Source organism: Penaeus monodon, chromosome 43 (assembly GCF_015228065.2).
Source record: "Penaeus monodon isolate SGIC_2016 chromosome 43, NSTDA_Pmon_1, whole genome shotgun sequence".
Lineage (NCBI taxonomy): Eukaryota > Metazoa > Arthropoda > Malacostraca > Decapoda > Penaeidae > Penaeus > Penaeus monodon.
In genome coordinates, this window is record NC_051428.1 from 17192342 (window position 1) to 17204841 (window position 12500).

The following is a 12500-nucleotide window of genomic DNA, read 5'->3' on the forward strand; positions in this document are numbered from 1 at the left end:
AAGGAACCCATTGTTATTATTTTCTCAAGGATGGAGTTTTTATGATACTGCAATTGTGTCTGTCTTGTTGAATTAAATGTTATAGTCATTAAGGTGATGGAGAAGCAATTTCAAGCAATAAAAGACAAACACACGCTGTCTCTGCCTCCATCTCTCTCTCTCTCTCTCTCTCTCTCTCTCTCTCTCTCTCTCTCTCTCTCTCTCTCTCTCTCTCTCTCCTTACCTCCCTCATTCTCATTTCTTTCTTCCCTTCCTCTCTCCTTTCCTCCCTCTATATTTCTCTTTTTTCCTCCCTCCCTCCTTTCCTTTCTCTCCCCCTGTCAAACAAACAAATAAACACAACCCACACATAGAAAAACAACAACAATAGCAAAAAAAAACAAGCATCCACCCACACAATTCTCACACCAATCTTTCTCCTGCCTATTGCAAAAACGGCAGAGTTGAACCACGCTGAGGGGAAGTTACAGAGCACAGTGCTTTCGCCGGAACAGATCTCAGCCGCACACCTCAGGTTTACCATTATGGAAGGTACGTCGAGGCCCCTTGGTTATACTGCCCAGATTTAGCCTTGTTTCCCAGAGCTAACTACAGAAACTTTGTCTTGATAAATATGATGATAATGATAATGATAAAATGATAAAGATGATAATGATAAAATGGTAACGGTGATAATGATACCATGATAATTATGATAATGATGAAATGATAAAATGATAATGATGATAATGATAAAAATTATAATGTGTCCACCACTACAGCCACCTTCTTTAGCTTTGGGTACATTGGATTTATACTCTTCCTAAAGCTAGTTCCGTTTGGGTTGGCTTCAGATTAGTTAATTTGAGGGTTTAGTATTCGTAGTCATTCATGTTGTTATCATAATGAAAGTAATTATTATTATTATCCAATCTAATAAAAAGTAATAATAATAATAAATCACGTTTTTTTTTTCTCTCCCCCCCCTCCCTCCTCCTCCTCCTCCTCCTCCAGGTCACGACCAATTCTGCAGCGTCCACAGGTTCTCCGTCACGGGCTCCCAGAACGCGCCGCCGGCCAACCCGACCGCCGCCCTCCTCCTCAGCACCAAGGAGGAAGCGTCTCCGCCTCCGTCTCGTCTCTCGTCGCAGTCTCCGGAGGAAAGTGAGCCGACGCAGAAACCTCGGGCTCCTGTGCAGGTTGTTGCTGTTGCTGGTGGCGGTGCCTTTTGCTGCTGTTGGCATATATTTGTATTATTTTGTTCCTCATCTTTTATCTTTTATCTGTCTTTTATCTTCATTTTCATCTTCATCTTCATTTTCATCATCTTCATATTCATCTTCATCATTATCATAACCATTATTATGATCATTATCATTATTAATATTATTTTGATTATCACTATTATTATCGTTATCATTATTTTGATTGTTATTATCATTATTAATCGTTTCACTGTTGGCTTGGGCGAAATTTAGAAATATCAAATCATTTTGTTGTTTTTATTACGTGTTTATCTCTGAATTCAAGACCCTTGCGACTTAGATAAAGTTTGTTTTTATAAGCAAATGATATTCTGGACCTACATATACATTCATATTATCATTATTATTATCATTATCATTTATTATCATCAACATTTTAATTTTTTATTTATTTACTTTTTTGCCTTTGTTATTATCTCAAACAGGGCCTCGCATATAAAAATTAATTCTGAAGAATTGATTTCCGTGATAAACTATAAGGACTCCTAATCAACATGCAACATGGCCTTTGCAAACCAAACTCAGTATGTCTAATCTTAGCAAACCTAACCCCCTTTACTGGATCGTCCTTCAACGAATATTAAAGTAGAAAAAAACTAGCTCACATGTGCATAGCATAAAAGCAACGAAATTTCTTTTTAGATTTTTTAGACGACAAAGAATTCTAAATTATAAGACCCTTGAGCCTTCCCTTGTTACCCGATTTATACGTATATTTATATGCTAACAATTATGATACTGATGACATGAATGATAGGTGTAAAATAACATTGGCTTACATAAACAAGATTATATACTTCCTAAAAATAGACAAACTATTTTTAAAAAAACACATACAAATACGAGAAATATTAACCAATGATATAATACAGACTACAGAAATGTCGATCAATTCATCACGTATACCTTTTGTCTCTTTTCTACAGGTAATGCCAAAGGAAGGCCCTGTGACCGTCGTGTCTTCACTTTTCGAGGAGGAAGGAGATAAATTCATTGCAGAAGATATATCAGAAGATGACATACAAGAATTCTGATGTTCCTCGAGAGTTGTGTAATTATTTTTGGCGATATTATATATATACACATATATATAAGTGTGTGTATATGTATATATATATTTTTTCTGTGCGCGGAAGTCATCAGTGTATCTTATTAGTCTGTTCACTCATTTCTTATAGCTGGTGGCATAAAAATGATTAAATTCCAGTTGTTTATTAATGAGGAGCATGGTGAATATACAGCTATTTTTTATTGTAGTTTTGTAATTTGTAAATTTGTATGCAGTCAACTTGGATGTGGAATGTTTTACAAATCTAAGGAAATATGATTTAGCTTATATTATGTAATATCCCTATTTCTACCCCATAGATTTGTACCCGCCATTCTAATTGCGTTTTGTGTTCACCAATCCCAAGCGAGCTTTCTGTTCACTGATACTAACCCAGAATTGCATCTACCAATACCAGTCAAGTTTCATATCCACCAATCCCAGGCAAGCTTTGTGTCCACCAATCCCAGGCAAGCTTTGTGTCCACCAATCCCAGGCAAGCTTTGTGTCCACCAATCCCAGGCAAGCTTTGTGTCCACCAATCCCAGGCAAGCTTTGTGTCCACCAAGCCCAGGCAAGCTTTGTGTCCACCAATCCCAGGCAAGCTTTGTGTCCACCAATCCCAGGCAAGCTTTGTGTCCACCAATCCCAGGCAAGCTTTGTGTCCACCAATCCCAGGCAAGCTTTGTGTCCACCAATCCCAGGCAAGCTTTGTGTCCACCAATCTCAGGCAAGCTTTGTGTCCACCAATCCCAGACAAGCTTTGTGTCCACCAATCCCAAGCATGCTTCGTGACCACCAATCCCAGGCAAGCCTTTTGTCCACCAATCCGAGCTTTATATCCACCTATACTCATCCAGATTATGTCCACCAATCCTTGTCAAGCTTCGTGCCCACTAGTAACAACCCCAATTTATGTCCACATACCAAGGCGACCGCCATGTCCACCTAGTTATCATACGTGAATGAACAGAGCATTTATACACTGGCATCGACTCCCGTTCTCTTTGGTGAACTTGTCGGCACCATCCAGGCCAAACTTGTTTAATGTTTGATAATTTTGAAAACGCTCATATATCACTTTTTTCTGGTCATCATCATCCTTTCTTTATAAAATAAGTGAACGAATAGATAAACAAGATTGAAACGAAAAAAGAACATGAGCTCTATTCAAACACAGTCGCTTCTTTGCTAAGAGGGACTATAAATAACTGATCGATGTATCCAGTATTCTTAATTTTATATCATACAATTCGTTTTCTCTGTCTGGGTCTATGTGTTTAGGTACATTAATGAACTGATCAAAGTTAGAGAGTGTACAGAATTTACCAACGCATTTTGTTGATTCTAAATATATGTGGTTTGTCGTGATGGTATAATGCATCACCTGCCTTCTTTTAAAAAGATCAGTAAGTCAAAGGAATGTAGGTATGGATGTGTGTGTAACCGTCTACTTCTATATATCTTTCTCTATCTACAGTATATATATAATTCACAATTTTTTGTTAAATCTCAGAGTAAAAGGCGGGATCTTTCATCACTGTACAAATTAAAGATAGATTAACGATTCAAATACGGATATTGTATACGACTTCACATGATGTTTAGCGGCAGAAGAGGTTGACATCGTTTCACACACATCGATTTTTCTTCGTTTGCCGTGGACGGCATGATACCTCCACGGGGGATGGCGATGATCACACATTTATTTATAGGTTTCTTTCAGATACATTCGTGAAAAGGGCACGGCAGCCTTTCCAGAGGTTATAATTGAAAGTATGCCGGATGGGAAAAAAATCGATGCATCTGAAACGGATTATAGCATTGTGTGTGTTTTTAAGAACGAGGATGAAAATAATTAATGCGTTGGAAAAAAGGGTATGTTAATGATAAAGGCGGCCAAGGACGGGGTTTATCATGTCTGACCCATCTAAAAGTGCTTTTTGATCCAATGGTTATTTAAAAGCATGGTACCGTCGACGGCGTACGGTGAAAAATTGATGCGTCTGAAATGGGCCTCAGAGGCATTATAGACATTTTAAAAAATCACTTTGAGTATGATATAACACGTTATTGAAAACGTAACAATATATATATATATATATATATATATATATATATATATATATATATATATATATATATATATATATATATATATATATGCGTACAATGGAAGATTTGTAAAAGTCAACCACGACAACAAAAGAGCAAAAGAGAATGTTGTGACATAATAAAGGAATGATGTGTTTGTCGGAAACGAAGGTAAAACCTGAAAATATATCCACTTTTAACCAATTCAAGACTGATGGTATCCGCTGTGTAAAGATTCTATGAACGGAATACAAAGTTAAGGAAGAAGTAATAACGATCTACATATACATGACAGAATATTGCGGTCATTTTGTCATTTCATTTCGACCCAACTTCGTGACCTCGTTCCTCAGTGTAAATACATCGGAGCACAATTTTACTTTTTCCCCGTCCGTGTAACTACACAAATCACCATATATGAGTCACTGTCAAAAAAAAAATCCCTCTTATTCTTTTGATATCGGTTAATTGAAATATGAATCGAAACGAATACATGTAAGATATATTTTGATAAAACTCTTTCATGTCTTAAGAAAAACAATAAACTGTAACCTCTCTTTGTGGAGAAGAAGCTCAAATCATCAATACAGTCAGCAGCTGTGTTTATGAAAAGGGTCTGTGGTGTGTCTTTTTTGAAGAATGCACGTGGAACCACTCGAGGCATTGTAAAGAAAAAATAATAAAGTATATTCTCATTGGTCTGACATTTTATTTTACCATTACTTTCAGGATTATATTTAGCGCGTTCTGAATGAAAATGGAAACGGGGTGAAGGTCTATCTACATACACTGTGACAATAGATTTGGGAGAAAAAAAATATTGCATTACTTATTCATTTACTTATTTATTTATCTATTCTATTTATTTATTTATTTATTTTGCGGGAGGGAGGGTATATGACTTGACTTCAGTTTCTATAAGATTACGATCTGAAATCTAATATTTTTAAGGAGGGATCGAGGGATCTGTGTAGAAAATATATTGTAAATACACATCCGATATTTTCGAACATGGCTGATCGTGCATTTGACAGCGTTAGAGATACATGAGGAGATAGATTTAATTATACACATAATAGTGATGGAAGAGAAAGAGAGAGATTTACTTTACCCAAGTAGGCTACCATGATTTTGATAGTCAATGTTATAACTGAGGATAAAATGGGGGATCATAATGAAAGATAAGAGTAACAAACAGTAATGACGATTACAAACATCAACATTAACTTGTACTTCAAATAATAATAATGAAGATAATGATAATAATAATAATTACGATATTGATAATAACAATAGCAGTGCTAATAATACCAATACTGATCATAACTAGTAATATTGATAATATCAAAATTGATAATAACAATAATAATAATGATTATAATATTATTATGACTAAGAGTAATTAAATACGGCACTGAATAAAGAAAACATTATATACGCTCAAAATACAGCAGTGTACAGCGCCTTCACTCCCCAATCCCTCGCTCGCTGTTGTCATGGGGGCTTCGGGGACTGAGGCCCAATATAGGGATCAGCCGGGCTTGGACCTCAGCTCTCGCCTCAACTAATTCTGCACGGTCTTTTCTGCTCCCTCTCTCCTTTTCCTTCTTTTCTTCACTCCCTTCTTCTGTCCTCTTATCCTAGTCTATGATTATTGTTTACCCTTTTTCGCCACATATCATAATGCTATATGACCCTTGGCACATTTATTTGTATTGACCATTAATCATTCGGGGAATCCACAAACATCGCCTTATGAACCAAAATTCTTCGCCGTTAAGTCCCACCCTATTGCTATATTTTGTAATCGTCGACAATGACCTTAGATGTTGACACAGCAGAACATTTTCAATAAACAAAAAATACAGCTTCTTCGTATTCAGATCCAATTCACTGTATTGTAAAACCAAATAACAGTTCATAGTGATGGGATTTTTTCCACAGAGAGCCGATGCACGCGTGACAAAGAACGTCAATATAATATGAATAATTTATCAACTCGCGTCACCAAACCCGAGGCTACTCATACATAGGTAATGCTGTGCGGAAGATGGTTGTACGTCTTACTAGTGGCTCGTCTGCCTGATGTGTGCGTGTTTGATATGTATGGCCTAATGTTCACGCGCACATTCATACATATATACATGTATATATATATATATATATATATATATATATATATATATATATATATATATATATATATATATATATGTGTGTGTGTGTGTGTGTGTGTGTGTGTGTGTGTGTGTGTGTGTGTGTGTGTGTGTGTGTTTGTGTGTCTATTACACACACACACACACACACACACACACACACACATACACGCACAGTATGATGTACAATATACATGATTTAGTTGATGTTTATTGATAGATATAGACATATATAGATAAATAATTGAAGAAAATGGCCGTGGGGGAAGAGAGAACGGAAGTGAAATGAGGAGGGAAATGAGGCGAGTGGATTGAGAGGAGAGATAGGAGGAGGGAAATGAGGGAATTGGGATAAAGAGAATGGGAAGGGATGTTAAACGAAAATGAAAGAGTGATGGGGTGAGGGAGGTGAAGGAAGTGGTGGGGGGAAGGAGATGAAGAGTAAGTGGGGCAAGACGGATAAAGGGAGTGGATGGAGAGGCGAAAGAGGGGAGACAAAGGAAGAGAGGAGGGTCAGGGAGAGAAGGAGGAAGAAGGGTGGAGGAAGAGAGAAGAGGAGAATGGAGAAAGAGATGGGTTGGCGTTAAGCAACTGATAAAGATGAGGAAAAAATAAAAGTAGGAAAAAGTTAAGAATAAAAGACGGGGGATAAGGCGTGATACAGATTCAGAAAGAAATTCAAATATTTATTAACCATAGCATTACAAATCAAAAGCTATCAGCAAGAAAATGCAACATCCCCTCCCCCCCCAAAAAAAAAAATATATATATATACATACATGTAAATATATATATATATATATATATATATATATATATATATATATATATATATATATATACATATATATATATATAAACAAAAAAAAATGGATGTCGTGGCAGACCCATTTTCTGTGATGTGTCAGCCTTTAATTAATGAGGATTCCTCTACTTTCATCTTACACTCAAATACCGACTAAAATTAACCTCCAAAATCTATTCAACTGACTCATGGGTGATGAGCAACTTGCCTGTCAGTTTGCATTACAGTCTTTCATTTTCATTTAGCGTATTCCCGCTGACAAATATAGAAATCAAGAAGCAAACAATATATAAAAATCAGTTATTTTGTAAATGACGCCTGACACCGATTTCCCGATGAGCAATATAATTTCCCAATAGGTTTCGTCGTATTTCGAACGAATCTATCACTCATTTCCTTCGCAAACGAAGCGCAGCTACGATATCCGTCCCGATTGGTGGGGAGGGCGTGATATCAGAGATTTTTTTTTTTTTTTTTTTGGGGGGGGGGTCGAGAAATATCAGTAATACACTCGCTTCCAAGTTATATAGCGGCTTTGCCCCCTTAGTTCCCCTTAGTACTTTGAGCTAACTCTTAGCAGGAACTTGAACCCAGAGGACTGTATAATTAGTGTAGTTTACAAATTCTATGTCTTGATCTGAAATACGGAGAGGGTACTCATGTCTGCAAATATAAGATATGAAATTAAGTGCTCTGCGTTTATATGGGATCCTCACTCAACCCGCTGGTACCGGGTAGTTGTGGTATCTCTTGTAGGTTTGGTTTATAAAATTCGTTTGCACATAGATGGCTCCACAAGAAAATTACTTTTATAGTTTTTATAGTCTCAGCAGATAGATACATAGATGGAGGAATACATAAATAGATAGATGGACAGAAAGGCAGACACAGATACTTATGTAATAAAACAAAATCATACTTATATGACCTGTTTCCGGTTTTGAACGATCCGAGAATTATCAATGAGATGCATCACCAGTACAGCATAGCCTTCTCTCTGTGCAATTTGCATGTATGGGATCTGGGTGTCCGAGTCGATGCCGTCGTTGATGGTCAGCCTGAAAAATTCCTAAGTATTTGTATTCCAAAATGTATCACCCAACTAAAAATTGAGGCAAAAAAAATGTAATGGTTCGTTAGTGAAAGAACATCTTTTGAAAAGTTTGAAAATTCTTTAGTTGCCTTCGAGATTACTTAAGATGAATGAAACTTTTTTTTCTAGATACTGTCATACACTGGAGAGAGAAATAGAAAAAAATGCTAACATATCAATAAATATTAATGCATGCATATCAAGCATAAGGCAAGCAAAAGGAAGAAGGGCACACATGTATTGTTATGTAATATATGCCTGTAAACACAGATGCTTTACCCATGCCAGAAACATGGTAGCGGAAAGACACTTGTTTAACCCCAGCAAATAAGAAGAACCTCAGCAACTAACATGAACCCCAACAATAAACATTGAACCCCGGCAACTAACACTGAACCCCAGCAAATAACACGAACCCCAACAAAAACACCGAATCCCAACAACAAACATTAAACCCGAGCACCTTACAACGACCCTAACAAGTAACATTGAACCTTAGCAACTATCATGAAGCCCAACAAACACTGAACCCCAACAACAAACATTGCACCACAGCAACTAACATGAACCCCAACAACTAGCAAGAACCCCAGCAACTAACACTAAAATCCACTGAACCCAAACAACAAACATTGAACCACGGCAACTAACAAAAACCCCAACAACAAACATATAAACCAGAACGACAGACACTGAACTCCAGCAACTGCGCGACCACTGCCCCGCTTCGCTTCGCTCCCTTGGATGATCACCAGGAGCTTCTCGGTGTTTGTCTCGAAGTCAGTCGACACAAAGACAAAAGTCTGGGGTTCGTTCTCTCCGCTGTCAGTGGGAACCGGAGCTCTTGTCACGCCGGCTTCTCTTTCCACCAGTGTGTATACTTCCTGGACAACGACCTGGAAGAGAGGGTTATAAGGAGGGGGGGGGGGGATATTTAAAGAGCGTTTGAGCTGTCCGAATTCGTCTCGAGTTTTAGGGGACGAGAGAGCGGAAATGTTTGAAGAGCGTTTGATTTGAGTTTAGGTGAGGAGGAAAAGCGGAAAATATTCGATTTATTTAATTACTCTGTCTGAGTTTAAGTCAGAGGGCAAGGAAGGGTAAATATTTTAAGTGCTTTATCTGTTTGAGTGCAGGTTAGATTGTCTGAGAAAGTGCGGCCTAGATTTCGACTGAGTGGCTAAAGTTTTCAGATTGGTGTGTGTCTTTGCATGCGTCCTTGTTCATATGTGTCTGAATGTCAGTGTGGTAGCATGTGTGTATGTTTGTATGAAAAAATAATTATTCAGAATATATATATATTTTTTATTTATTTATATATATTTATTTTATTTATTTATTTATTTATTTATTTATTTATTTATTTATTTATTTACTTATTTATCTATTTATCTATTTATTTATTTTTTTATTTTTTTATTTTTCATTTTTTTTAACAAAGATTCAGCAAGATGAACTAATATCTTGTAAATGAAAACACCATCAGTATAATCAAATCACATACACCATTCTTGCATTAAAAATCATTTTACTATAATTGACTTTCTTATCTATATATTTGAACAAAATTTTCATCATGATACGATGTACTATTTCTCTCTCTCTCTCTCTCTCTCTCTCTCCCTCTCTCTCCCTCTCTCTCTCTCTCTCTCTCATCTCTCCTCTCTCCTCTCTCTCTCTTCTCTCTCTCCTCTCTCTCTCCTCCTCTCTCCCCTCTCTCCTCTCTCTCTCCTCTCTCTCTCTCTCTCTCTCTCTCTTCCCTCTCTTCCCCCCCCTCTCCCTCCCCCCCTCTCTCTCTCTCTCTCTTCTCTCTTCTCTCTCTCTCTCTCTCTCTCTCTCTCTCTCCTCTCTCTCTCTCTCTCTCTCTCTCTCTCTTCTCTCTCTCTCTCTCTCTCTCCCTCTCTCCCTCTCTCTTCTCTCTCTGTCTCTCTCTCTCTCTCTCTCTCTCTCTCTCTCTCTCTCTCTCTCTCTCTCTCTCTCTCTCTCTCTCTCTCCTCGCTCTATTTTCGGTACAGATTACACGTGTCAAAAGAAAAAAAAAACTTCTGATCAACTTAAGTCTCACGGAAATCCAGGCAAAACGCATTTTTCGCGTCCTTTGAATTTTAGGAATATTGATGAATAAATGAATAAATGCATGCATGAATGATCTCTCTCCAAAATAATTGATTCGTTGACAGATTCACAATATGAGATCGTGCCCTTTCTCCTTCACTATCTTTTTCATTATCTTCCTCCCATAACACTATCTTACTCACTGTTGTAATTACACTCTCTTATCTATTATCTTCATATACTGTCTTGCAACACGAGCCATATCATCTCATTTACTATCTTTATATTAGCATTTACACCTTTCCTTTTGTAACCATAGTCTTAATTATATTAATTACATTATTTTCCTGATTTGCGTTTTTCATTACCGTTTTAAATTACACTTTTATATTAGAAATTATCACATTTTCTTTAATTCATCATTTACTCTCTGCTTATTAAACCGAATACATTTTATCGACATTAATTAATATTTTTATTAAGCACTTTCGAGCGAATTGTAGATTCTTATTAAGCAAATTATACAATTTCTACTTTCTCTCTTACATCATTTACATTTTCTAATCACAAACATATTAATTTTTATGAAACTAATTACGTTTTATTAACAAGCTGATCAGTAATCGCACTTTCTTATCAAATTAACCACATTTTCTTTTTAAGATAATTACACTTTCTTATCAAGCTAATGACACTTTCTTATTAAACACAACACACTTTTTTATTAAAGTAATTACACTTTCTCATCAAACTAATGTCAGTAATCACACTTTCTCATTAAATCAAACACACTTTCTTATCATGCTGATGATACTAATTACACTTTCTTATCAAGTTAACGACACTAATCGCACTTTTTTATTAAACTAATCACACTTTCTTGCTAATGATACTAACTATACTTTCTCATCAAGCTAATGACACCAATTACACTTTCTAAATAAACTTTTTATTAAACGAATTATATTAATTAGACTTTCTCATGAAACTAATGGCACTAATCACACTTTCTCATCAAACTAATGGCACTAATCACACTTTCTCATCACTCACTTGCCCTTCCTTACGCTTCATCATGTTTCAGGTTATCGGCGTCATCGTCTGGGCAACCCACACATTGCAAGGAGCCGCCAGCCTGTCTTTTCTTGAGTTTCCCATCTGGCGAGAGTAGAATGCGTTTTTATTAAACTTAATTATACTTTCTGCGTTATGTTAATTACGCTTGATGATATTGATTAATTACACTTTCTTATCAAAATAATCACGTTTTCTTTATCAGCATTTTTTTTCTTTTTCTTTATTAAAATAATTCTACTTTCTTCATTGAGATGATTCTACTTTGTTTATTTAAATAATTCTACTTTCTTTATTAAATTAATTACAATTTCTCTATGAAAATAAATAATGAACCAACTCAGAAACAGACTCAGAAACAGATAAATAGACAACTCTCCTTTCTTTTCCTTTTCAAACTCAGAACAAACACATTCAAAGTAATTATATTTCGCAAATCTCAGCGTCCAGCCTACCTTCCCCAATACTAATTTCCATATCGTCATTCTTCGCGATTTTATTTCTAAGCCAAAGCACTGACTAAGGAATGCACAATCGTATAATGAATGTGTTGTCGTGCATCTGGCTTCCCACTGAGATGCTGAAGAAAAAAGGAAAATTTGCGGGTAATTTTCCCGCCGATAACCAATTTACCGGTGGTTTTTTGCCAATTGCGAGACAAGAAAGCGCCGGTTTTACTTTTAGTTTGACCGTCAACTTGTAACACTTATGCTCTCACTGCGTGAAGGATTTGCTTTGCCAATTGTAGTTAATATAAATGGTTTTGTAAGTCATTTACTAATCCTACCTACCTCACTTATTTACCTTCTACCTTAATTTTCGGGAATTTTTTTTATCCATTTATTGTATATTGTCATTGATAATGACTTTAGGATAATCACAGTATCAACAACAACAAAAATGATAATGATAATAATAATTATAATAGGTGATG

At 36.2% G+C, this 12500-nt stretch overlaps 1 protein-coding gene across 1 annotated transcript in view; it reads left to right on the top strand.

Moving 5' to 3' along the window:
* Positions 1-4369, top strand: part of LOC119568130 — a gene marked incomplete at its 5' end in the record, with an annotated part of 8357 nt that extends 3988 nt beyond the window's left edge. The window contains 3 exon segments of the mRNA XM_037916526.1: positions 442-531; positions 994-1178; positions 2171-4369. Coding sequence (XP_037772454.1) covers positions 442-531; positions 994-1178; positions 2171-2278 — 383 coding nt within the window.
* Between the last annotated feature and the right edge of the window lie 8131 nt (positions 4370-12500).